The 27,371-nt window shown below is 37.4% G+C and overlaps 1 protein-coding gene across 1 annotated transcript; it reads right to left on the bottom strand.

The window, feature by feature from the left end:
- Positions 1-1,029: 1,029 nt before the first annotated feature.
- On the bottom strand, positions 1,030-27,371 carry NPHP3 (nephronophthisis 3 (adolescent); the record flags this gene model as incomplete). Its single annotated transcript, XM_010181243.1, has 27 exons — positions 1,030-1,522; positions 1,727-1,842; positions 2,739-2,864; positions 4,824-5,064; positions 7,216-7,343; positions 8,330-8,405; positions 8,813-9,054; positions 9,197-9,386; positions 9,737-9,859; positions 10,682-10,779; positions 11,272-11,436; positions 12,260-12,398; positions 13,409-13,491; positions 14,104-14,206; positions 14,685-14,782; positions 15,329-15,472; positions 16,337-16,451; positions 17,143-17,246; positions 18,624-18,803; positions 19,357-19,431; positions 19,983-20,130; positions 22,025-22,185; positions 22,436-22,569; positions 23,412-23,564; positions 25,085-25,235; positions 26,369-26,494; positions 27,183-27,371. Coding segments are annotated over 27 exons (3,789 nt in total), but the record flags the coding sequence as incomplete, so codon positions are not given.

Here is a 27,371-nt window from a genome sequence, read left to right as displayed (position 1 = left end):
AAGCATTAAGGAAAACAATTAGGAGAACAAAATGTAGTATTATACATGTTAAAATCAGAACAGAGGTGACAAGCTAGACCAGACATCTGATAATTCATAACACTGGTTTTAGAGGAGGGAATGAACAGGTCTGAGAGAAGAAAGCAACAGAAACACATATAAGCTGAGAATGTTGAGGGTTTTGGGGTCTTTGGTTTGGTTTGGTTTTTTTTTCCCCTTTCACTCCTCTCCTCACTCAGTAACAGTCCTGCGAAGAAGCTGGCCAATATTCAGAACTTTTCAAGGTGGCTGGAATACAGTGGGAAAACTCTTGCTTTGATTAAAAACCCATTTTCTGAAGTAAAGAAAATATCCAGAGAGCTATTATGATGTGTCAACTCTTGTTGCTGCTTTCTAATACTTTCAGGAGATATTTTTTAATTAGTTTTCAACTATAGGTTAATCTTAAAAATCAAATTTGGTCTTTTGCCAAGTTACAGCCTTACCAAAATATTAAATTCCTTCAAACCAGAACAACAGGCAGGTAGATTTGATTAGCATCTCTTTATCTGATGGCAAACTATTTTGCATCACTTGGTTTTTCCAGCTCATACAAACATTCTTTTATTTTAAGGGATTCAATAAGATAAACAGTGAAATTATTGCTAAAGGGTTAACAAAAGGGAACTGGGTCATGATCATCTTCATTCTGATTCCTCATTGAAAGCATTTTTACTGAACACAGTTAAATCTGACAACAGCTTTAACTGCAGATGATGATATATTTAGATATATTACCTTCCCAAGGAAACCAATTATTTTTGCACAAATACCTTTAATGTAAGTTTGCTTAAAGCTGAAATCACCCTGGAGGTAAAACTTAGGGTGGAACAGTATTTTGACTTTTTCAAAATTATTACGACTTTAGAATTAACTTGAAAAGCTTTTGAAAAGGCAGAAAGGATTGATGAAATATAGACACAAATCCTCTAGGCCAGGCTATTACGACATAGAAGAAAGAACTGCCCCAGAGAGTATATACAATTGGTTCAACTTAACTTGTTATAATCCTGCCACTTGGGCTAAGAGGTATTAAATCCACTTTTTTTTGGTATTAGCTATAACTCGAGCTGGTAACTAATGTGCATATCTATAATATATACAATGAAAGAAGCTCACTTTGTATCACACAGTCTGCAGAGTTAACATGGAAAGATTTCAAGCCTAAACATTTGTATCCCTGTCATTCATGAAGACAGGTGTCGGTCCCAAAATAGTATATTATCCCAGAAAAAATAGATTTTCTTAATAAGTCTGCTTTAAAATAGCAATAGACACTGGTTTTCTTCGAGCAGGTTTATATCACCTTTGTCCATGTTCCAGGAAAATGTTTGGCGATAATGTGCTTTTTAAGCTGAATGTATCTCCACTTGATGAGTGGCGAGAAGTTGCTTTTCCACCTATCAACAAAGTCTCTGCTTCCTTAATTTCCATAGCTCTCTTGTAAAGTTCAGCTGCCTTCTCGAAGTCTCCCCCTTCATAGCTTTGGAGAAGAGTAAAACAAAGTTGAAAGGCGCAAATAAAACAATTCTCTCAATTCATTTAAACCGAGATGCACACCATGCTATCAACAAAGTGTACTTAAGGCTCTCTACTTTTTAATAAGTGCACAAATCCAGGATGTTTTGTTTCATCCAGTAATTTTTATGGTAGTTTGCTTTTATAGGGCGAAAGCACATAATCTTACCTTAGCACAGCCAAGTTTTTCAGAGTTTCTCCCACGCGAGGATGCATGTGACCAAAGCTGTCTTCATAAATCTTTAATGCACGTTCATAAAGAGGTAAAGCTTCAATCTGCTTTTTCTTTGGGTGGGAGAAAGTTGTTTGTTACAGATGTGTATTGTATTTGCTACCTTTTTTTTCCAAAATAGTATCAACACAGCCTAAATGCAAAATCATGCAAATTTAACCAGAAATATGTTTTGAGTTCTCAATACTGCTGACAGATGAGGGTGATAATTGAGACTGTCAAAGCAACTGCCTTGCATTTGCAAATGCAATTCCCACTAATATTACAATAATTAGGGTCAGCACTTCCTAGACAGTTTTGAAAATCTCAGTACTGAAAGTTTTGTGTTACCAAATGCTCCTTAATTTTACCCGAGGCAGCTTTAATCTCTGTTCAAAATCAGGTAAGCAGATTGCATGAACACAGAAAACAAGAAAGCAATCTACAGCTCACTCCTATTACTGCTAAATAAGGAATTCAGCACAATGACCGCATCTCTCTTAAATCTCATATTCTCTATCAAGTCCACAGCTTTCTCGGATTTTTAGCTTCAGAGCTGCAGTTGATCAAGGTGGGCACTCTTCATTCACAGATACAAATTTCAAAGGATGATGTTTCCCTCCAAGTTAGTGCTGGAGCTGTGTTCCCTCATACTGTGATAACCACCATATTGCTGAAAATACTGTACTCCACCTTTAGTCTTATAAAGCATGTGGGCATTTTGAGTTACCTAAAGAGCCCGTTAGCCCCAGTGTCCTTGTGAAACACCAGTCACAGCAATTGTCTGTTCCCTGCATACATACTCCTTGCCAAGTATCCTTTCAAGTTTTAAAATTGAACCTAGGAATTTGCAAGTCTTATAAGGAACTTCTCTTTTCAATGTGATCAAGTTTCTTTGGTATAATTTAGGTACAAATCATAAAAAAGCCTAAGGCGGGAATAATAAACATGTAAGACACGAAAAACTTACCATCTGACAATAAAGAACAGCCAGGTTCACCAAAGCAGTTGCCACACTAGGGTGTTTTGGGCCAAACGACTTCTGTCGAATTTCAACTGCTAGTTCGTACAGAGGAACGGCCTTGTCAAGTTTTCCCTAGAAGTAACAGGAAAAAAGAATTCTGCTCTGTTGTGTCAAAATGGTAACATAAAAATACCTGTTTTAAACAAAAAGTCTTGGAGAAGATGCAACTGTTTCCAGAATAAGTGTTTAACTTTGGTTAATTCATAATTATAGTGTGCACAGATTGTTAATCATGAATATTTATTAGGACATAACTTTCCAAAATGCTGAGCACATTCAAATCACAGTTAACGAGTTTCTCAGCTATGTCTATTTCTCTTTCTTTCTTAATTTACTTTTTCCCCACAAAGTGTCTCATGTAAAAGGATGCTAAAAAGAATTTTCAGTTGGACTTCTATTCAAATAATTTTCTCCATTTGTACTTCCTCAAACTGACATAAATGAGAGCAGAGAGCTATTTTTTTTGTCTCAAAGGGCCTAAGTTTTACCAGAATGGTAATGGAAATGTAACTGCCTTAAATTCTGAGCAGTTTTCTGCTTATTCAAGTCATGTTCACATGGAGCAGCCCCAGTGTTCAATGTCATTTCAAGTACCTGTTGTTTCCCAATCACCATATTGAGACTTTGGCTTCTTGACTTTGGTTTCACTAAAATACCCCAGTCATATTCCAACTAGTTTTACTATAGTTATTTTTCCAGCATATCTGTTTTCCTCCAAATTTTATTCTGCTCACATTAACTGGATATATGTCAGGACTACATTTTGACTTCTATTATTAGAATGTGAATTCCCACATTCAATAGCAATTAGAAATCAAATACTGCAAACGTTGATTGTATAATGGTTCACTGTAATTGCAAAACTCAAATAAAATTTTCTCCTTACTTTTTCAAAGCATTAACATGCCACAGTCTGAAGATGATCAGTAATTTATCTGGAAAAAATACTTATCTATAAATAATTCATTTATGTCATTCTCTACATCTGATTCCTGTCCCTTCTCTTCTTCAACTCTTCCTCATGTCACTAGTTCACCATGGATTTTAATTTATGCCCCTTCAAACTAGCAAAGAGCTGTTTGATGCCAATATTGAGTGCTTCTGCAGTTTCTAGCAGCATGAAAATTAGAAGCTGAAGTGAGCAGAGAATATGTGACCCAAAAAAATTTCATGCACATAAGAGCAGGTAACAATTATTAAGCAAAAACACAGGGGCATTTGATCCAAGGGATTATCTTCAAGGACTCTCCTTCTCTTTGAAGAATGGTAAAATGTGGAAAATAGAAAAGAATTGTCATCCTTTGAATTTGATCTTGGTTCCACAACTGGAAACTTTACACTACTGTTACACTGATAATATCAAGTGGTCAGAATGACCATCTGCAAACACAAATATTCATAATTCACTTTGAAATTATGTAGCACAGGAGTTTACTCTGCTGTTAATGTTATTCCCCATAGTGCATTTAGCAGGTAACTCCCATCTTTCACTGAATTACCATAAGCCTGAGGTGGCTCAGCATGACAGATTACTATTAAAGTACTATCTCCCTCATGAGCATTCAAGCTACTCTCAATTGGACTGTAAAGTTCAAGGTCACTGTGTAAAAAGAACTATTCCTACATCCTAAAACATGATTTTTCCATTAAGACATCTGACATCTGGTATGTGGATGTCACACAGCAGACAGTGGAGAACTCCAATACAGCTGGGAAGAGCTTCCCTCACTGCAGCCACAACAGTAGCTTTTAACCAAATCAGAAATACTTCATGGTGAATACTGAGCATGCAGGACACTGAAGACATTGTTCATAAACAGCTTTTCTTTAAGCAAAGTATGTTTTGAAAAACCTACTGGGCTTTCTGGAAACAGACTGAGGCTGCTTGACTATGTCTTTTATGCATGTGTGTACAACAACAATAGCAGACAAAATTCCTATGCCCCACTCCTTTTTGGATTGAAGACTGTAACAAGGCAAGGCATTATAGTTAATTTAGGTGACAAGAAAAGGTAAGAGGCTTGTGCTTACCATCTTCTTGTACAGCACTGCCAAGTGTTTCACAGTATAAGCCAAGGAGGGATGATCTGGAGCCAGTGCTCTCCTCCTGATGTCTAAAGCTTTCTCATAGAGCTCCTCTGCCTTGTCATAATGCTGCTTCTCATTGTACAAGGCTGCCAGGTTGTTCAAAGACTGCGCGCAGTCCGGGTGCTCGCGTCCCAGGACTCTCTCTCTCATTTCCAAGGAGCGCTTCAGGAAAAGCTCTGCTGTCCTACAGAACACATTTGTTCAGTGATACTTTAAAGCTGGTAACATCTGTACAGGCTGAAAGTGGCTGCTTGAAATGGCATAAACAGCCTCAGATGCTGACACCTGGTAATGGACTTCCACTCTCTGCTGAATAAGCAAATGCCAGATCAGAAATTCATTTAAGGAGTGAGGAACTACACATCCCAGACACAGTCCTGCCATGCATGCTAACCATCAGAACACAGAAAACTAATTAGAATATTCCTGTGCAAACTTGAAGTTCCCCTCTAAAGGACTGAAATGCCAGTGCAGCAGACTTCAGCAAACATTACACTACCCCAGCAGCTCTTCATTTCTTTAATTCAACCTGCATCTTCAGATATGAAGTAATCCTTCCTTATTCAAAACATTCTACCAACTTCTGGGCAACTCCTCATAGCAGCCATGTACTCCCATGGATAAAGCAGTAGTGGAATGCAAGTATCTTTAAAAAATACAAAACACATAACAAGGTGCAGCAGACAGCTTTCATACCAAAGGCAGAGACTGCAACAGGTTTTATACATGTCATGAGCTAGATTCTCATAGCAGAATCTGTCTAGAAGTGACAAAGTAGAAAAGACTCCATGTAATGTCACCATTCAAACGTTTCCCTATCAAATGGGCACATTTAATCTCACTAGAGTACAACTATTCCCTTATAGATTTACAGCAGTTTATCTATCACAAACAATAGGTGATTCCCACAAAATACTGGCAGCATCCATTATAACTAGGCAGTTTGTCATCCTGGCATGCACACAAACTTGGTGTGACACCATTCCCACAAGGTCAGCTTAGCAAATTGGAAAAAATTCATTTTGCATGAGAGAGGAGGAAAAAAAAGACCATTTATACACAGAAATGTAGGTTCAATTCTGGAGCTCTTAGGCAATTGTCAAAAGGTGTTCACTCTATGTAAGGGCTAGAGGATGATGTGTGGTATAACATATAACAACCAATAAAGTGACATACCCTTCTGCCATTGATTTCATTCTAACTGTATCAAATCATCAGCAAATTCAATCCTGGACTTGCTGATTCAGAACAGACACACGATATCCATTAAAAAATGAATTAAACCTTCACTAGAACAAAGTTCACACTTCCGCTCACCTATGAAATAGTGGAGATGCAGTTACTCTAGAAGCAGGCTGTGATGGACAGGAAGTAAATAAGAATAAAGTGGAATACAAAATGATCTCATATAAGGCAAGATAGATATCGCTCCTCTATAATCAGTCACTCCAGCATGACTTCATTGAGGTAAACTGACGAAAACCTGCACATTTCTAACAACTGTTAAAAATCAATTCTTTCACTGTAAAGGTCCTGCATTTAACAGACTCTGTGTTCAGATCCCAAATTATGCTACACTTTTGTTACACAGCAACTACGAGTGACAAAAACATCAGATACAAGAAGAACATAAAAACACTTCCAGAACTTACTCTGTGCTTTTTTTACTGCGCGCTTTCTTTCTTCCCTAAAAAGATTCAGTTAATTAGGGTGATAGTTAAGGTAACTTTACAATTCCCTCACCACACAGAGTTTTAGCCTGCTCTGTGGACTGAAGACGCTGTGAAGAATGGCTAACCATGCAATCAGAACTGCTCTGTACCTTTTATTCCTGTTCTTCAACACCGCTGCTTAACTCAGTCTGCTTTTAGAACACCTCTGTTCTCTTTTGCCCTTGAAAAGGCCAGCAGGATAAGAGCCTGAACATGCACAGTGAATATTTAACTCACGATTTCTTGTACTACTGGCATTTTGAGTGTTTTTCACAGAAAAGCAACAATCCTGCTGTTCAAGGATGAACACTAAAAAAGGAGGGTCACAAAATAATGAAGTTGAGTAGAGGGGGCATGCATTTCAAGAGAGAACTGGCATTTGCCATGAAGCCTATGTTAAATTCAACCGTGGAACATCAATTCTAAGTGCAGAAAAGGCATTGACTCAGTAAATACATGGTAACAGCATCAACTTCAGAAAAAAAAAAAACAGCACAATGTATCAAGGACAGCACCATGAGTATTTGATCATATGTGTACACTTATTGCTAGTTCTCAATACTTTGCTTCCATTTAGATCTATAAGAACCCTCAGTGGATGTGTCACAACTAATACAACTTACTCAAGATTATTCTGCAGGTAATAGAGGACTCCAAGCTCATTGAGGGTCCGAGCATTATCTGGTGTATCCTTGCCTAACGTGAGCTCTTCCAATTGCAGGGCTCTTTGACGCAGGAGAGCAAAGCCACACTATAGCAAAGCACAAGGTAATATAAGCCAGTCACCATTAGTTTTAAAGTGTACAGCCAAAGACAGAAAATCAGAAGACTCAGTTTGGAGCACAATAATCCTACCCAAGTTCTGTTTTCAAGCTAAATAACACGTAGGCATTCTACTTATTTACAGTCTAACAGTGAATTTCACCAAACATGCTTCCAGAAAATTTAAGTTACTGTGCTGTCATACAGCTCTGTTTCCCTGTATCACACATGCTGATTTGCTTCAACTTTTCAGTTTGAATAACCAACTCAGATCAAATTCTTAGGTTTATAAGCTCAAAACTTCAAATCAAGTTAATATCCTATCCTAAATGCCATATACAAATACATATGAAGTATTACTTAAGGCTTTACATGTCTCTTTTTAAAATGGACTGCCAAGCTAATGCAACAAAAAGCAGGAAGTGCAGTCATCGTTACACACTTGGCTTATTAATCTTTACAGTCTTAATAAAAATATTTGTGCACCCGAACTTAGTACAAAAACAGACAAAATCTTCATTATTCATTTGCATTTAAGCACTGTGGAAAGAGAAGCATTTTTATGGGTTTTTTAGTACTTTCATTAGAGATACAACTAGAGCTTTGGAGTTACCAGCTGAACTCTGATACTAAGAGGAAAATGTGAAAAGCAACTGTGTTCAATAGTATTTGCAGGATAAATGCCTCCGTTCTTCTGGATAACAACCTTTTCCATTGCCATTTTGACAGCCAACTGTATCAGCAGAAATTCTGCACCCCCAAAACGTATATATCCATTTCTTTCTTTTCCACTTCTCTGAATTACAAACCAGTTGTACTTATCTCCACTTCCAGCAGAGTTGAAAGGGCAGTTATCAAAGCTGCTGCTAGGCTACTTCACTACTTAAACCCTCAGTTATCAAAAGCATTTGAGCATCAGATTAGCAGAGCTGCAACAAGCCCACCATTTTAATTAATTATCAAGCATTTCCTTACCAGACTGCCTTTCCGCCTTGCTGCTTTTTGGCGTATTTTGAAGGACTTTTTCCTCAGTTGCTCAGCTTGTTCATATCTGAAAACAGTTATTTGCAGTGTTAGAAAGAATGTTATATGTAGTATCACTGGGTATTCTGGAAAGCTTCTAACTTATTTGAACATACAAATCTGAGGAGAATTTAAGAATTTTTAAGAAATTTACACATTCTGTCAAAGATAAAAATACCCAAAATGCTTAGGACCAGACAACGCTTATCCTTTACCTCTAACTTGTTAGAGGTTTGTTGGAAAACTAAGCACAAAAGTTGGCTTGTACTGGGTGGCCTGCTACAAAAACACAGAGGGGATGCTCACTGTTGCATTGGAAGTTATGAAACTCTAAAAAAGAGCCAAAAAAACATTCTGGCTTTAGGAAGAAAATCTTTGCTGTTATTTTTGTACCACCTCCACATGAAACAAAACCACCAGTGTAGTTAAGCTTACTTGCTCTGCTTTTGGTATAAGGTCGCAAGTGCATCAAGTTCACGTGCTACCCGAGGATGTTCAGCTCCATAGGCATTCTCAGAGATTTCCAGTGCCTGTTTATACAACTGTTCAGCATTTCCAAACTTCTTCCACTGAACGTAAACTCCCGCCAACTGGTGGAGTGACTGCGCCACCCTTGGGTGGTCTGGATCCAGCGCAGTCTCTCGAATCTCCAGAGACCGCTGCAGAGGAGCTACAGCCTGGAACAACGAAGTTCAGAATATGGTGGCAGCTGGCAGCATCCTGTATGCTACAATAATTTAACAACTGCAACACAAGGCACGCACTGAGCTCTGCTTAATTTGCCTCCTTGCTGTTACAACAATCTCTAAATGTACTTACCTGACTGAGAAGACCTAGGTCCTTAAGAAACCGTCCCAGGGTCTCATAAAGATCAGCCAGGCAGATCATACTTTCCTCTCCCTCACAGCTTTTTTCATATTCTTTCAGAGAGTCAAAATACTCAGCTGCCATAGAGCTCTTATCTTTCCCAACCAGCTGCCAGTAACTCAGCAATTCTGCAAAATGTCCCCTGTTTTAACAAGGAAATAAGAAGCTCATCTTATCTCTGATATCCCTCTATTCAGACTGATGCTAGCTTAAAGAAAAGGGACATATGCATGAATTTTGTCTTTATGCTACAGTGTCTACAGAGACAATCCATGGAGACTAATGCTGTTCAACAGCAGTATTTATCCCTTCACCAACCCCCAGGGGTAACAAAATAGAAAAAAACAGATTATTTATATGGCAATAGCATTTAGCATTGCAGTCTCTACTGTTTAAATTCCTTTAATCTACACCTGTCATTTTCTGATTTATATTGACAAAAAATTTACTCTGAAATGTTTATAATCGCCAAAGCAGTGGCTACCTTTGTACCTTTTGTAAAGGTTCTGCGACACAAAGAGATTCAAAAGACACTTGTGTAGCTTCTGCTTATCACCCTGTTGTTGGAAGAGCCAAGGAAGTTCATCTGCACTTCTCCAAGTCACTTGGTCTCGACTATTGAAAGAAAAACAAATCAAAATGAAAAATCTGAGAGGCCTAACAGGTCTTGCCAATTTGACGTGAAAACTAGGCAAGCATATAATTGCCATACCTGAACGTCTAGACAGACTACTACATGTAGTACTATGTACTATGCACTCCATTTTCTCACATCTTTAATTTCACCTCAGAAGGTGCTGCTACCCCCAGGTACCCCACAGGAAGCTGCTCCTCCTTCCCACAAGGGGTACCTTGCCCTGCAGCAGTTCACTGTCCCTTTCTGCCTCCTTTGCCTGGTCCACTGTGGCCCTCTTACCTTTCTGCTATCCAACAGTGGATGCTCTGAGAAGCAGTAATGGTAGCCCACAGCTGAGACACATTAACTCAGGGCTGTAAATACCAGTCAGTTTTCAACCTGGATGTGAACTTGTAGCTGTTCAGCTGTACTACTAGACCTTCTCTTGTGTATGTGCTAATTGCTTGCTGAACACAAGTGGTCTTCTGCTTCAATTTCCAAGCAACCTCAAATTTCCTAGCACGTACTGGGAGTTAAAAATCCACATGGGGTCAGCTACCACAAAATAACTGATGTGGTATAAATTCATGCCCTACCTTTTCACTGGATAACTTTATTCTATGTCCATTCTCCCCCACAGTCCTCAATCTTTTCCAAGATTAAAAAGCAACATATCAATAAACTGCTAAACTGACAACTGGGTTTTGCAGCCTTTTTGCCATATTAATGTACTGAGTCAAAGAAGCTGTATGAAGAAAACAAAAATATCCATGAGGCATAAAACCTTTCAATTTAGCACATCTTGAGGAATATTGCCCTACCTTAGCTGCATGGTGAAATATTCCACTAGTTTCTGTCTGTAGGCAGAAATAACATTTTCACCTTCTTCCATATACTCCAGCCTCACCATCTCCCAAGCCTGAAAGACAGTATAATTGAGAGAAAGAGAATGCATTTAATTTGTTTATTACGTGCTGATGATACACAGGGGACTATGCAAGATCTCTTGTGCTACAGAACTGAAAATCCTTCTATGACAAAAGCACTACAAATAGATTGTCTTATATTTGACCAAAGCTCTGGTTATTCAGATAATACTCTCTTGTCCTTCAATTCTGCTTGTTTTTGCAGAACCAGTGTTTCCTAGGACACATGCAATTAATAACTAATAGATCAGAAACTCCTGAAGGTTTGAAATGCCAGGTTTGCAACTGCTGAACAATACTGACCAATGCTGGTGTCACAGCTCTAGTAGTGTTCAAGGCGATTCTAACATCAGACCAGATGTTAAGGAAAATGAGTGAGCAAACACCAATGTATCACAGCATACCTACTTAGCAACAGATCTTAAAAACAGCAGGGGCTTAGGGGATGGAGTTTCACTTGTACGAGTTTAGAATTACAAAATTACCTGGAGATGCTGGAACTTCAGCAAACCACAGCCATATGTCAGCAAACACTTTTTGTACAGGCTGTGAACAAGCGAGGCCAATGCTGCAGAAGACAGCTCAGGATAAAGTTCCATCAGCTCTGACTCACTCACGCCATTGTGGCTAACACCGATGACACAAAGTATCTACATAAAGCAGAAAAGTTATTTTACACAGTTAGCAATATTTGCTGCAGAGCTTAGTTACATTGAACTTCTAAGAAAAGTAATGTGTATCACTGTGCACAACTTTGCACATCAAGGGAAAAAAAATAAACTGCCTACACAAGCCTTTTTCCCTCTTCCATCCTCAAAGATCAGTCCTCAGTGCTAATGGATTAATATTTTAATAGATAATGCACCAAATCTGACACTCTGGGACAAAAACATGGCTCCTTAGACTTTCCTCTAAAACACTGGGGGAAAATAACTCCATTATCATAAGGAATTTTCATCTCATTAAAATATGCTGAAAGTCTTATGCTGCCAGCATCAAAGAACTTCTAGCAATGCTTGAGTATCATGTCCTACTAAAAAAATCATAAGAAAAAAAAGTTCTACACAACAGGAAAGTTCTGTGAAGGCAGAAAGAGTAATCAGAAATCTAATAAGCTATGCCCTATATTCACAAAATACCATGTTTTGATTATATTTACTATGCTGAATGCAGTTAAGCAAGTGATCAGCAAAGAAGTGCTAACACTGTATCGCACCTTAGTGGAAAAGTTCTGTTTAGTTTTGCAATATAACAACTTACCTGAAATTTAACACAAAGCAGTCATATGTTCTATAGTTAAGCAATAGATATAATTAGGTTAATGAAATTGTCCCTTCTGTACTAATAAAACAGTGACCTCTGAACCATACATATAAACCAACATAAATCTATGTTTACTTTTAACTTCAGAAAAACTTTTTACAGGAAAGAATAGACATTATCTGTAGAAATAATGAAGCATTTTCTGCTCACCTCTCTCAAAAGACCTCTCTCTTTATCACTCTGCAATGATTCTTGAATTGATCTCAGCATAAGCCTGTACAGTGACACTGTGTCTTGACACTGGAAACACTGTTGAAGGGTTTCATCGATATTTCCTGTACTTCCAACACTGAGCAGAAGGACAAAAAGGGCACAGTTTAACATATCAAATTTGGCTGAGCAAGACAAATTGAAACTACTGAAGACCTCCATCTCAAACATGCTCTGAATTCCTACTGAGTTTAAAAAGGTATACAGCACCTCAAAAGATTGAACACAGAAGAGTAGAATTCCTGAAGCCATCTTCTGTCATACTGTTTGATTTTTCTAAATAACTGCAACATTTTCATTAAGAAAAAGGAAAAAAAGTACATTGCAGTGTTTTTTCCTCCAGCGGGAGTACAGAATAAGAATACCAGGTCAGATAAAGATAAAACCACATGCTGCTGTTTCATTTAATGCATCTACAAAGCATGTTTTCAGGAGCAATTAAGCGTTCTAGGACATAAAGCAGAAGCAAAAATTAATCACCCAGAGTAAATTATCAATCAGTGTATCATCTTCTGTGAGTCTCTACATGAAAAATGCGTCTTTCTCAACAAGATGAAGTCTAGGTTAATAATAAGCCAATACACTGAAGTATTCACTTGCACAAGAGGGAAGATTAATTTTCTACATTTTTATAGGGTAAAGTACCACATGCATGATGATAAACTAAACAGTTGTTGAACTTCCTTTTAGCCTTAATAATCTATGAGGCAAACTATCTAGTACATCAGTAAATACAACAGACCTGAATTACACTGTTTAACAAAAAAACACCAACATTCTCCAAATACCTTTAAAAAGCACTGAAGCAGAACAACAGAAAAATAAAATAAAACCAGAAGAGCTGAAAACACACAGACACAACGATCTGGATTCACTTAGTATCAAAATGGCAATTGCATACTCTCTGATTTTTCTTCCCATTGCACTCACAGTCAGTGAAGGAGGGAAAACTCTGTATACTGCTCCACTGTTTTTTCTTAACAAGACTCATTCTATGTTAAAGGAATGTATTTTAAAACACTAACAAACATACTTGAAGTATTCTAACCTAGTGACAAGCATACTAATTTAAAGATCATCTCAACTTACCAAGCAATGGTTTTGCCCAACAGAGTGACATACAACGCATTGCAAGTTGTGGCAGAACGACAATGTCTCTCAAGCTTCTTCTCCTACAACATTTTAAACAAAATCTGTGAGACAAGATAAAATTAACCACACCAATACAATGTTCACTGTTTGACAAGAAAAATTCTAGATACGCTTCTATCTGTAAGATCTGAAGACTATGACACGATAACTAGTGCACAAAATACCGCATGTTTTTCTAGCTATAGGAGCACATGAGTGAAAGTTTCCTTTAGAATTTAAGATTAAGAGCTAGGATCTAACTATTGCATCTCTGAAGATGAGGATTAGCTTACAGAATCAATCTCCAAGGCAAAGAGGTAAAATACTTTATTCCCCGCCTCTGCCCAACATTGTTACAATAATATGCAATACTAATCCTTCTATAATTCTAAAATAAAGGAACATGTTTACAGCAATATGTGCTATGACAGGTGCACTGGTTTTGTGTTAATAATTTGCACTGCTCCATCTGCATTTCAGTGCTTTGCATCATGGGGTAAAAATACCCAAACTTCATGCTATCTCGGGCAGCAGTATTTAGTTAGCTAAATATAGTACCTTCTTTTGGCAGCTGGGCTTATTTCATCTTTCCATGTTTTCATTAAAAGTTATATTAAGAGTAAGGTACTTTAGAAGAACTGCAACAGACATACCTGCTCTTTAGTCAATTTAACATTTGCAGAGTTACATTCTGCACTAATGAGAGATTTAACGTCCTTGGAATTCAGAGGATCAAGATGAAGAGTGGGCCACAACCTTTGGTAAGAGAGAATAAAGTCATATTCAGACCTTATTAAATAGCACACAAAAGGAAAAAAGACATCAAAGTTACAGAGCTTTTCAAAGATTGACATCAAAGCAGTAATTGAAGCTATTTCTGGCTACTAAGAAATTCTAGTCATCACAAGTCAAATTTCTACTTTTAGCCTTATCGTGAATCCGTATCATGGTACTGCAGTTCTTGATGTACATCTGACTGCATTTAATATCCTCTTTCATACAGCCATGTGGACAAACCATTCCCAGTAAAACAAAAATCTGGTTTCCCAACACCTAAAATCTGTCCTCATTGCAGTTCCAAAGCAGAAGCTTCTGTTGTCCTCAGCGGCTGCAAAACCTTATCCTATTAAATGTACAGGTTTTGGCAAATCTGGTTGTTTACAACAAGTAACTGTAATTTGATACAGTAATTCCAACCCAGGTTACTTTGAAACATCTCAGAAATGTAACATACCTCCAAGCCTGTGGACATGTTTCTACATTCACAGATACAATCACTCTCACATTCACTGGCAGTGGATCTATCAGCCACTTCATATGCTTCTCAGCTTGCTTAAAAACAGATTTTGGTTACTTAATACAAAGGTTGTTCAAAACAATCCAAGAAGTTGATACATTTCATTAACTGCACAGCTCAGTGAAAGAAGTCTTAAATTCTCCAGTGTGCTTAAAAATTTTTCATGATCTTGTTCTTGAAACAGTAGTAAATGATCCATAGATGTGTATCAGCATGACCGTACATTAAATAAAGCAGATAGAATACTATTGTTGAAATGTTCAACTCACAAAGACTAGGCTATTCACGTGCCCAGTAAGTCAGCTCACAGCCTTTAATCTTTGGATTAATAATGTAACTGGACTGTTCAAAAATTAAGGTGTTAGGATAAATTTAGAAGGAAAAAAAAAAACCAACTCCACACCAACTTTATCTATAAAGACTATTTTAACTCATCTGCACCTTTTGCAAAACTATTTTCCATATGTACTCTTTAGAGCAAAGGAAACATTAACATTTCTGTTGCATAGATATAGCTGAACCTATTACAATAGTCAAAGTTTCTTTTCGACTGACAAATGGCAAGTATTTTGAAAACATACCTGTATTTGGTCAATAGAATCTATAATTATAATAATGCTGCCTTGATGACGTGCAGAAAGCTTTTCCAGCCAGCGGGGAAACTCTTCCAGAAGTTTAGCTGGATCCAAAGTCAGAGGTGACACTAACCAAGAGTGTTGCATAAGCTGCAGAATTGTAAACATACATAACACATTCTACTTCAAAAATCAACTAGGATAGTTGAAAGAAGTCCTATAGACACAAGGAGAGGGGAGCACCACACAATTTGAGGCTGTTTTTCCAGTCAAGTTCACACAGAATTCATTCCTTCCAGTATATGCAAAAAGCAGGCATATGCAGAACAGAGTATATTTATTGGACTAGTTGTGTAAATTCTAGAGGGATATCCTGAGTTTACACAATGGACAAGGAATTTGGAGGCTTAAAGGGCTTAAACGTTGCACAGGTTAAATAAGAAGACTTCTAAATTACAGGTGAAAACTGCAATTGACTTTATTTTTCTAAAGGTTTTAGTTCTGTGTGGTCCTTAGTGCCATTCTGTGAAGGCAAAAGAAAGCTTAGACCTTGGCACAAAAATACTCTTCGCTTATTCCCCACATACCTAACACAGAATTAAAAAATGAATTAACACAGGAGAGAGACTAGTCCAGGAACAATATGGTGCCAACTGGTGAACATAGCCTCAGGTTTCTAAACACAAAGGCAGAAGAGGTACCACCTGCCTCTCTCATGGGCCAGATGGCAGGAAATTTTGGAAGAAGTTTATATGGTTTTATAAGTGAACAATATAGGTCACTGGAAGCATAACTGATAATGTCAATCTTTTATGAATATCTGAGAGATGCTACTTAATTGATCTGCATCCAATGTATAGGATCAAATTTCCTCCATTCTATAATGCCTTACATTTGTATTACTCTTAAATGATGTAGAAAAACCTGTAGAAAATTTTATGTTCTGACATACACACACACACTGGCACTTTCCCAAGAATCATGCAATGCAGGGTATGTAATAATATAGCATACCTTTAAAGTAAGGCGTTTAATTATCAATGCAGATTCTGAACTAGTCGACAAGGGCCTCCCAACAAAGTGATAAAGAATTAGTGTGTTCGGTGAATGCTTCTGTTGCAATTGAATCCTAATGAGAGAAGTTAAAAAAGAAAAAAGCAAGCACTTACTAGACTATAATTTTGCAACTATATGTCAAAAACTATTAGTTTTGCCAAAGGAGATAGAATGTCTGAGCTCTAAGTGTTCCATGCTTATCTTACAAAACAGGATAGATATTTGCTGAGCTACCATTTTAACTTTTTGTGTCAGGTTCCACTTTTGCTCTCCCCAGTACTGATAGCCATTAACAAGTGTTCTTCCCAGCACTGGACAGTCACGGCACTAAGCTTTTAAGAATTGACACTATCAATTTATTTGTATGTCAGCAAATTTTGTCATAGCCTACAAGTGACCATAAAATGCATTTCTATGTTAAATTATTAGGTCTGATCTTTCCTTTATTTCAGTTTAAAAGACTCCAAAGAACCCATTATGTGTATTAGAGAAGGGTAACACTATTGAGCTACTGAAATCACTTATTAATGCCGTGCAAAGACAGATCTGTAGGGTGTTGCAATTGGAGCCAGGGAGATGTTAAAGGCACTTCAGATGGAATTAGCTACTTAATTACTACAGATCTTTCCAGGATGCTTCAATAACTTCAATGCTTTGTAAATGCTCCCATTTTACCTCTAATTAAACTGATATGATGTTTGAAATGTAATGGAAACTTTTTCATAAATTTCATTCATACAAAAAAAAAAATTACTTTAAACTACCATTTTGACAGAAGGAGAGATTTCCCAGAGCCTGGTCCTCCTGATACAAGCAGAGGTGGAATTGGTGCTGGTGCTGCTACTAGGTCATTTAGACGTTCAAAATACTACAAAAAAGCAACAAAGTATTCCACTGATTAAGGAAGAAATATAATGCTTAGTATTGTAAACCATCTAGATATAAAGTGCATGAACAGATTTGTTAAGGTAAGGGAATAACTATTGAAATGCAATATAACACAAGGAGAAATAAATTTTGTAATAAAACAGGTAAACCACAGAATTTATTATCTTTTTTTAAAGAAAGTGTAAAATAAACAAACTTTTTTTTTTCCAAAAGTCTATTTAAAATGGAACTTTCAGTGCTAATAAACTGAATTAGTGCTACTACAGTAAAGCAATTGAGTCCTGTGTTTGCTCAGGCTTCCCTGCCTCCCTTTCCCCCAATCACTCCGCTACATTGGATATGGTTGCCCAGACAAAGCCTTCAAAGTTGGCATCTGCCATGAATGATATTTTGAGGCACCACGCACATAAAAGAAAGGCTTTCTTTCACCACATGAATGCCCAAGAATGTTGTAGCAGAGTTCAGGATGACAAAAGCAAAAACAATCCACTTGGGAGAAATATTTTGTCTGCAAAACAGAAGTGGAGATACACATAGGTATTTTTTCTATTACTGTTCTATTATTTTACTGATCTAGAACATAGTAAAGATGGCACAGTTCTCCAACCCATTGCAAATATATTAGCAGTTAAGTAAAAGATTAAGGCTGTGTTAGTAAAATAGGGGTACTAACAATTTAAACACAGCAATAGAGAAACTGCATCTTTATGTTACACTATAACATCAAGGAATGTTGCCCAAATAAGCTTTCCCATCACTTTCCATGACCACATTATTGCTTTTTCTTCCTACGTCCATTATATGTTCCCTACATATAACTCTTCCTGACATCTCCAACTTGCAAGGCTTTATGGATTTTATTTCAAGTAATGAGTAAGTACTGAGCTATTCAGCAGCTCTCCACTTTTAACTTTCCTATGTTCTTCTCACATATGTATGGCTGCATGATGAGATGAAATCTTTTCATTAGTCATCTCTAAGAGAGCTAACTCCAGGTATCGAGAGAGCTCGGATTTCCTCAAAAACAATGACAAAAAAAAGACATTCGGATCCTTTTGTATTGACAACCAGAGTCTAGGAGGACACTCTACTTCTGATACACTGTTATAAAACTTTTCTTTAGTGCAGAAACAACTGCTTCTTCATCAATGCCATTCAACAACACACAAATAGGCATCTCTCCCAGAAAATAAATACACCATCTATGTAAGACATATGGCTTCTTGTAGCCTAAGGAGTAACAGTCTCAAGGATGCTCTCAGACACAGCTTCTTCCTTAGAAGTACATCTTGCCTAACAAGAGATAGAAATGAGTGATGACTTTCCCTTCATCCATATACATTTCCAGTGCACTTACTTTCTCAAATCCCAGCTCACATGTTGAATTGGAGGCCTGCTGAAAAGCTTCCATCTGTTCTCGTTCATCATGCGCATCCCATAATACATCACCAAAAACTTCTTCTTCTGGAGCAGTGGACTCCTCCTTATCAACCAAATCCTTGCCTTCTAGTTCTGTCATTTCACACCCCAATATATCCTACATAAAAAGAAATTTACATGGAGAAAACTGCAACTATAATTCTTAACAGTGCAGGCACATTTGGTGTTACTCTCAATTCCACTGTATGTGAGTGCAGCTCTAACAACTTTAATATGATCGTTTCCTTTTAGGTTAGCAGAGAACATAAATAAAGGAGCAATTAGATGAAACCAAGCTAACTCTGAATGCACAGGTTTCAAGACATTGGTTTTAGTCTTCCCATGGTGGAAACAACTCACCACAAGGAAGGATAAGGAGAGAATTGACTATGCAGTCTTTCCTTATGCTATCATAAAGAGAAATTAAAAGATAATTTAGTCCAGAAACAGATCCCTTTCCCCTGTTATTTCTGCTTCTATCCATACAGTACTGCTCAGTTTGGGCTTTTATTTTCCACCTACAGATTTCTTCGCTTGCCAGATATTAACGATAAAACACAGAAAGAACCTTTGAATTACATCTAAGTAGCATTTGATAATCACACTGACATCATTTAAGATCATAAATCAGAGTAGGAACAGAAAAAGCTGAAATGCATCATGTACTCTACCTGTTTAATTATCTTTTCCACACAGTTATAGATTTCATATGCTCCTTCCTCCACACCTCCAGTATGATCAATCATCTGAAAATGTAAATGGCAAAGCATGACGCAAGTCTGAATCTAATTTGGAACAGTATTTAGGACTTCCAACAAAACCAGTCTGGAACACATTTAAATTCCATTCTTTTGCATTCCTGAGGTAGGATTCACTTTGCCTAAGCTTTTAAAAGCTGGGCATCTAGTTTCAGCTGTTCTCAACAGTTCTCTCTGTAGAGGGAAAAATGGCACCTGATCTATTTTCAGATGGAAGGAATTATCTCTTCTTTCACTTCTTCTGGCTACAGAGGGACTTTAGATAATTAGCCTTGCTATTCAGATGGCTAAACATAGGTAAGAAATTCTATTCTTATAGCATAGGGATTGTTTTTTCAGTGCAAATAGAGGCTTTTTTTCTTCCCTGCTAATGAAAATTTCATAACATTCATAAATTTCAGCTCTATCAATCTGCTCACATAATGAGCACCCAGAACAATGAGTGTAATGCAATTTCTCCTAAAATCTGGCACTACTAGGACTCAATGTTGTTTATAGTATGAAACTAAACCAATTCAAAAGTCTTTAAAATGTCATACCTTTGCTTTGTTCAGGTAAGAAATTTGCTCAATTAACTGTTGCACTGAGCCTGAACTGACTCTGTCATCCTCCTTTCTGTGGTAAATTAGCCGGGGCTTTTCTTCTGGATTTCTCAAGAAGGCTTCTTCGCAGTCCTCCAACAAACAACTAGATTGGAAATCAGCATTCTTGTGCTATATTACACTGCTGTAGTAAACAGTTCAATCAACACAAGCTCCAAAGATGAGTTTCACTGCAAAATCTAATTCAAAAGTCACATCTATTTACAAAGGGCAAGCAAATATTTTATCAGAGAATTTAAGGCAAACTCTGAAGCAAGGAACAGCTAAGAGAGAAATATATGCTACTTGTACCAAACACATCAAAACTATTTATTAATTTTTATTATTATTGCTTCGTAAATTAGAAGTTTATCTTCCTGCCATACCAATATGCAAAGTGAAAGGTAACTGTCTTTCATGGAAAGAACATGGATTCACACATGATCAACAAGCATCATATACATGCTCTGCCATGACTTATTTGACGGCTCTGTTCTATTCTTTGACCTTTTTAGGAACCGTCCTTTTGTATTTGTCAGATGTAGGATAGTCTTTTAATTTAGAGTAGTTGAAAAGGAGAATTACACACCTTCAAACTCAAAAGCACTTTGTATTTATAGATGTGAATTATATCCATGAACATAATTTCCAGCAATTTACTGCTGTTTCACAGAAGGAACTATACAACTTGGGGATGTTGACAATAGCAGACACAATCTCTCAAACATTAAGTTCTTTATATTAACACTGCAATTTTAATCACAGTTTTTCTAAGAGAAACTCTCTAAGTGAATACTGTTGGCAGGAATACTCCTTTGTGGGTTTTCTTCTTGTGCATTTTGTTCTTCAGCGCTTGTGACCCACATACATAAAACTGGGTTACTTGGCAGTAGTATCCCCTTGGAGTGTCAATACACCCTCAGCAGGTAACATACCCCTCATTATTTTTCTAAGAGCACAAATGTATGGCAGCTCCAGTCTGATTCCTCTATGAAAACAAATCACCATCTTCTGTGGTACCTTGCTGTTCCCTGAAGCACTCCACTGTTGTAAATTTTAGCTACTAGCATCTTAAACCAGCCTTTAATTCTCTGTGGACAGATGTTTTATTTACAGAAACAGGAGGTCTAATTAATACAAGAGCTCTAATAACACAACAGTGTTTGAAATCCCTAGTTCAACACCTACGGCTAATACGAAAATTAATGCATACTGGTATTTTCAGATTTTTGCGTTCATACAGATGTTCTGGAATAGCCACTCTGTGATCCTTAATATTATGTTTTCTAATCCCTTTTTCTCTCTTCTTCAACAAAAGGACAGCCCTCTCTTCCCCAAACATCAAAATCAAACTGCCCATAATTTCCAAATGCATAACAGAAACAGTCCTAATACAATTTTAGAAGTAACCCTAGCTCTGTGTTTTTCACTTAGTAAATCATGTTTCTTCTCCTAGAAGGTTAGGAAATTACTCACTGAACAAACAGAACACACTGGATCACCATTTGTCATAAAACATCATGACTTCAGTAAATTAACCTGTAGAAAGCTAGCATAAGGTACCAAACAGGAGAGACATGAAATCAGTTCAAACACAGCCAAAGATATAAAACAATGTGTGACAGAATAAAATCAAAATACTACAGACAGGTGTAAGACTAGATAAGGAAATGAAAAACACTGAGGACATTCACACCAGTCATCTTGAATTCCTAAGACTCCAGCAATACGCATGACAGAGCAAAAATTTCTGTATTATGAAGACATCTTTCATCCTGTATTTTAAGAGAATGTGCAGCTACAAGAAAAAGAAAATTATACAGAGCTGATATATTCTTTTAACTGTCTGCACTAGCAAATCTGAAGTTTGAAGGAGTTTCACTTAGAAGATACTAGCTAAGGAAATGCACTGAGCAAAGCATCACGCACATTTTAATAAGCTATGTGCTCTGCATAAACTACCAGTTTCTACTTGCTTTACCAGTCTGGAAAATACTTACCTTGGCAAAGTTAAATGCAGGAGCAAAATGACTAATGAACTTTTTTCAATTTCCCATTTTCTTACATCCTTAAGAGGCCTTTCATTTTCTTCTGGAAAATTAACAACTTGAAAGAAGTATCCCATTGTTTCGCAGATTCCTTGAAGTTTTGGTGAGTAGTTCTGAAAGCAAATTTGAATAACGATGCTTTATTACTAAACCTGCATAACACTAAGGACCTACTAGATAAATCTCAGCTTCTTTTCTCTATGCAGTTTCTTCCCCGGAAGTCCTTGACACTACTTTCATTGACTTCACTGAAATCAGGCTACACCTACTAAAGCTTTCAAGAAATATTAGATAATTTCTAAATAACTATCACAGTGGAAACAAAACAGCATATAAGTTAGCCTAAGTTGGTGAGGTACTCACTCTAATGAAGATGTCCACTTCTGGCTGAGTCTCATCAGTATTAATAATAAAACATCTTACTGTGTTACTCCACAGGGAGTGGGAAAACAGAGGAGTAACCTGTAATAAACTGGCGACAGCAGCATCCCAATCATCTGCCAATAAAAAAAAAAATAACATCAAGTCTAGAGATCTTCACATCTGATTACACTACATAACAGATAAGTCATCACCTCTTAACATTATGAATACATTTTATTTAAAATAGTAGTAACATTTTTACTCAATATTTTAATTTTAAAAATTTTAATTTAGAGATAAATGACATCTGATAATGTCATATAACTTGATAATGTGGCAAAACAACTGTTAAATATATTCATATTATCATTACAATTATATTTTCTTTAAATAGGATTGATTAAATGTATCCACAAAATCAAGTTGATAAGTTGTAAAATAAGTAAAAATATGCAAGAATAATAAAATCACTCATAACTGAACATTATTTTTTTCCTTCCCAATCTACATGTACTTCAATTAGACCATATTAATAAATGGCAGCAAACATTATGGGAACTTCCTCTTCTCAAGATAAAGTCTATTGCTTTCTGTAGTACTGCATGTCAATTTCCTATAGAAGCAATGGATTTTAAAACTTCCTTAGGTTCTTCATTTTGTGGCCGGTCATTCTTTCAAGCTAAGAATAAGTTTTCCTTTCAATATCATATGGGATGATGAAAGGCTTAATGTATGAACCTGGAGCCATCACAGAGCAGACCCTCCCCTCCCATTCTGCAGGCACAGACTTCTGAATCAGAGCCTGAAGGACTGAAGGGAAAAAGGGAGAAACTACCAGCAAAGTCAGTGGGAGGCATCCCTGCACATAGCAGGGGGGTTGGACTAGATAATCTTTCGAGTCCCTTCCAACCCAAACCATTTTGTGATTCTATGATAGACACATACAATCCCAGCAAAACAAACCAGCATTACTTACCTCTGTTTATATTCGCAAATGGTCCCTCAACATCTATCGAGCTATGAGCAAATTCAGGCCCTCTGAAAGACTGCTGAAGTTGCATCATACTACCCATGGATGGCTCACTTCCCAAAGCTCCTCCATTCCAGTATTCAGATTGTGCCCCAGCAGCTAATATTGAGGAGAAAAAAGCAAACAAAACCCAATCTCTTTATTGTCACTAAACAAGCTAAATATCTGCCTTAAATGCTCCAGCTGAAATGTACTGCAACATGCCACTGATCACAGTTTTTTAGCCTTTAGGAGATTTGCTCGCACATTTGTGTGCTGTAGTTCTAAATGGGTGCTTGTCCAACGTTTATGAGAAGCCATGCTGCTAATGAGATAAGGTTATTTGCTAATATTTGTTATTATATGTATTGCTCACATCTGTTGGGTTCAAATGCTGTCTTGCATTACAAATCAGAACAGTTCACAGTATTGCTGCAGTCATTTGTGCACCTCACAAAATTGACAACTTTTCAAGCACTAAAAAAGTGTAATGGGGCTGTAGGTCAGAACTTAAATACATTCTCTGTGCTGTGTGAAAGAGCTTTCACAGTATCTCTTTGTAATATCCTTGGATTACACTCCTGCCAATCAATATACAACTTTCAATACTCTAAATGAATCTTCCATGGAGAAGATCATGAAACTGAAAAAGACTTAGAAAATGGGAAGAAGGGAAGAATGAATTCAAAGAATTAATTTAACACAAGACAGAAATAAAATATATAAAAGAAAACAAGACTATCTGTACCACTAAAGTTCATCAAATGCATAATTACTATGCAAAAAGCCAATCACTGCATTTTGAAATGCTTCTCCTAAAGAATGCATTTTTCTACTCCTGCCAAGATGTAACAGCTGATATATCTCACTAAGCATTACAAAGGTTAAACAACGGCACTTGTATGCAGTTTTTCCTCAGTAACTCTTCATGGTGCAAGAAGTAATGGTGGCTCTCCTTCAGAGCGTTAAGGTCCTAACTGCCTGCTACAATTACTGCTCTATTTTGAATCAGATACAAAGTCAGAGACCTGATCACATACTATCCGAATCATTCCCATGTTATCAAATGCCTCTTACAGTACAGACAAGGTTTTGCCTTTTATGTCATTAAGATTGCTAGGGCTTCCCTTTCAAAAAATTCTTGAATAAAATTACTCTTTTGGTCAGTTCATGTTCGTTAAATATCTAACTCTCCTTCTCTGAAAAGTACACCAGCATTGGCAGACTTCATCATCCGCAGACAGTAAGTCTATCTAAGATTCCCTCTAGTTTCAGGTGTGCTTTTTTGATCCTTTGGAACATGATCTCTCAGATCTAGAATCAGAAAACTCAGAAAAGACTACAAAACTCAGAATTCTTCACGGAACAATGTAAAGAAAAAAAAGTGTTCAAGTCACTGTGTCTAGATAGTGCTCTATTTTCTTCATCTATTCATTCACAAGACCAGAAAAGCAGAGTTCCCACAATCTAAACCAAGTTTGTAACATCAGCTGCTTTTACCCTTTAAACTGCTTTATGTTGCTTTTCAACCTGGATTAATAAAACTTTTTTTCAAAAGAACATAAATATTCATCTTGTGCTTTACTATTCAGAGACTTCAGTCACGTTCCAATACAAAATGCTGGGGATGAAATTCTTACCTGTAACATCTGTACAATTGTCATCAGAATCAGACTCTTCGGGATCAAACACTTGGATTCCTTGGGCCTGGAGCCTCTGAAGTTTTGCTTCTAGCTCTCGTTTGGCCCTCAGTAAGTCCTGAATCTCATTTTCTTTAGTTTCTCTAAAAATCTATAAGCAGAAAAGGAAAAAACCCAAACAAATCAACAAGAAGTACAAACCATGAATATTCTGAAAATCAGCATCAGTTCCTGAATTCATGTTATCTGCTTTCAATTGGAAAAATAAGTTTCTAGCATTCATTTAGCAGGCAAAGGCATGAAGATGTGAACAAAAGGCCCATCAGGAACCTATACATGAGCAGGGAAACGTAGTTTAAAATTATCTGTTTTTAAAATTGCAGCATTTTAAACTTTATCCTACTGTTCTGAAAGTTAAAAGCGTGCATTAGTATGGAAAGTTCATTAAAAACTGCAAGTAGCTTTCTTCACCTTTTAAATTATACTGTCTTCTAAAATCACATGCAATATTTTTAAAGGTTCCCTTTTATTCTTCCATGTATTTTTTTACATTTACATACAATCTTCTCTTTGATTGCTGCAAAAATTTAAATTACCTGAGACAGAAAGTGATCAAGCATCCCTAGCTATCCTGTTTGTAAAACAGTCCCATTGTGGGGGGGAAGAAAACACAAATCTAGATTTAAATACAGAGATGAAATCTTCAAGTCTCATTTTCTCAAATAAGGTCAAAACCAGTCCTCTTTTTTATATATCAGCCAAACACTAACACCTGTTACAATGAAATATATCAAGAATCTTGAAAACAGTGGAAAACCAGGACCCATTGCTTTGTTTTGGGTGCTATAAGTATCATCATCTGCAGCAAGGGAAAAGCAGAAGCATCAGCTCGGTCTTTCAACTCATCCCTTCAGAAAGTGCAAAGGCTTTTGTCTTAAACCGGTTATCGTATATAAGCACGCTATCATGTTTATACACACTTTTTACAGCCTGTGTTTTCTTGTAATTCAAATATAAATACATTCCTGTGTTCAGATGCTTCACTGCATATTCTTTTGATATTTAAAAAGTTATTATCTATATTTTCATCTTAGTTTTATTGAGAAGTTTTGGTAGGATTATCTTGAAGGAAATGAGCAGATAATATACTTCTATTCAGAAAAAAAAAAAGAGAGAGTGGTCCTCTTGAAAGCCATTAGAGAATAATTCATTGGCAGAATGTGATCAAGGGGCATCTTTTATTTTTCTTCTCATTTTCCCAGGAAAAGAGAAGTCAAGTCATACCTTGAACTGCCTCTTGACCTTGTCTCGATCATGTTCAAAAGTAGCAGCTCTCTCCATGGCTTGGTATTTAGCTTCTAATGCACTTTCCTTCTCTCTAAGTATTTTCTGGTAAGTTTTCTGAAGTGCCTAAAACATTTAATAGAACATTTTTCTGAGTGAAAGCAATCACTGACAAAAGGTTTTGGATGACTTTTCAGCTAGTGAAATTCAGGTCTAAATACAATGTTATCCCTGTACCCCACATCTCTCTCCTTAGAATCAGAATGGTTAGAATGGGAAGCGACCTTAAAGATCATCCAGTTTCAACCCTCTTACCATGGGCAGGGACACCTCCCACTAGACCAGGCTGCTCAAAGCCCTATCCAACCTGGCCTTGAACACTTCCAGGGAGGGAAGCCCTCGTTCTATCGCTACCTGCCCTGGTAAAACGTCCCTCCCCAGCTTTCCTGTAGGCCCCCTTCAGGTATACTGGAAGATCACATTAAGGTCTCCCGGAAGACTTCTCCAGGCTGAATAGCTCCAACTCTCTCAGCCTGCCTGCATAGCAGAGATGCTCCAGCTCTCTGATCATCACCTTCCTCTAACAATCACGGCCACGCACCATGCAGTCCCCATCTCCTGAGGCACACCTTGACTGCATCCTGGCAGCTCACCAGGATGGCGCTGGGATGCGCACCACTTCCCCAGCACCCTGAATTCTTTGGGAAGGAAAACTCATCACACTCTGCCACAGCTTTCCTGGGAAGCGGAACAAGTCTTTCACAGCCTCACTTGACCGCTCAGCTCCCTCAGCCGAGAGGGTGGTGGGAACTACCTGCAGCTCGGCACGCAGCCGCTTGTTCTCCCTGTCCAGTTTGGCCTCTTTCTTCACCATGGAGGCCACCTCGTTGTTCTTGCTGACACGGAAGATCTCGTATTCTTTCTTCAGGCGCTCATACTCGGCCATGCACTCCAGCTCCTGCACCGAGGCCGTCGACTTAAAGCTGGCCCCGATGAGGCCGCC

The sequence above is a fragment of the Mesitornis unicolor genome, unplaced genomic scaffold (assembly GCF_000695765.1).
Source record: "Mesitornis unicolor isolate BGI_N332 unplaced genomic scaffold, ASM69576v1 scaffold1033, whole genome shotgun sequence".
Classification (NCBI taxonomy): Eukaryota; Metazoa; Chordata; class Aves; order Mesitornithiformes; family Mesitornithidae; genus Mesitornis; species Mesitornis unicolor.
Note: the sequence above shows the minus strand (reverse complement) of the source record. Positions and strands in the feature narration are given on the sequence as shown.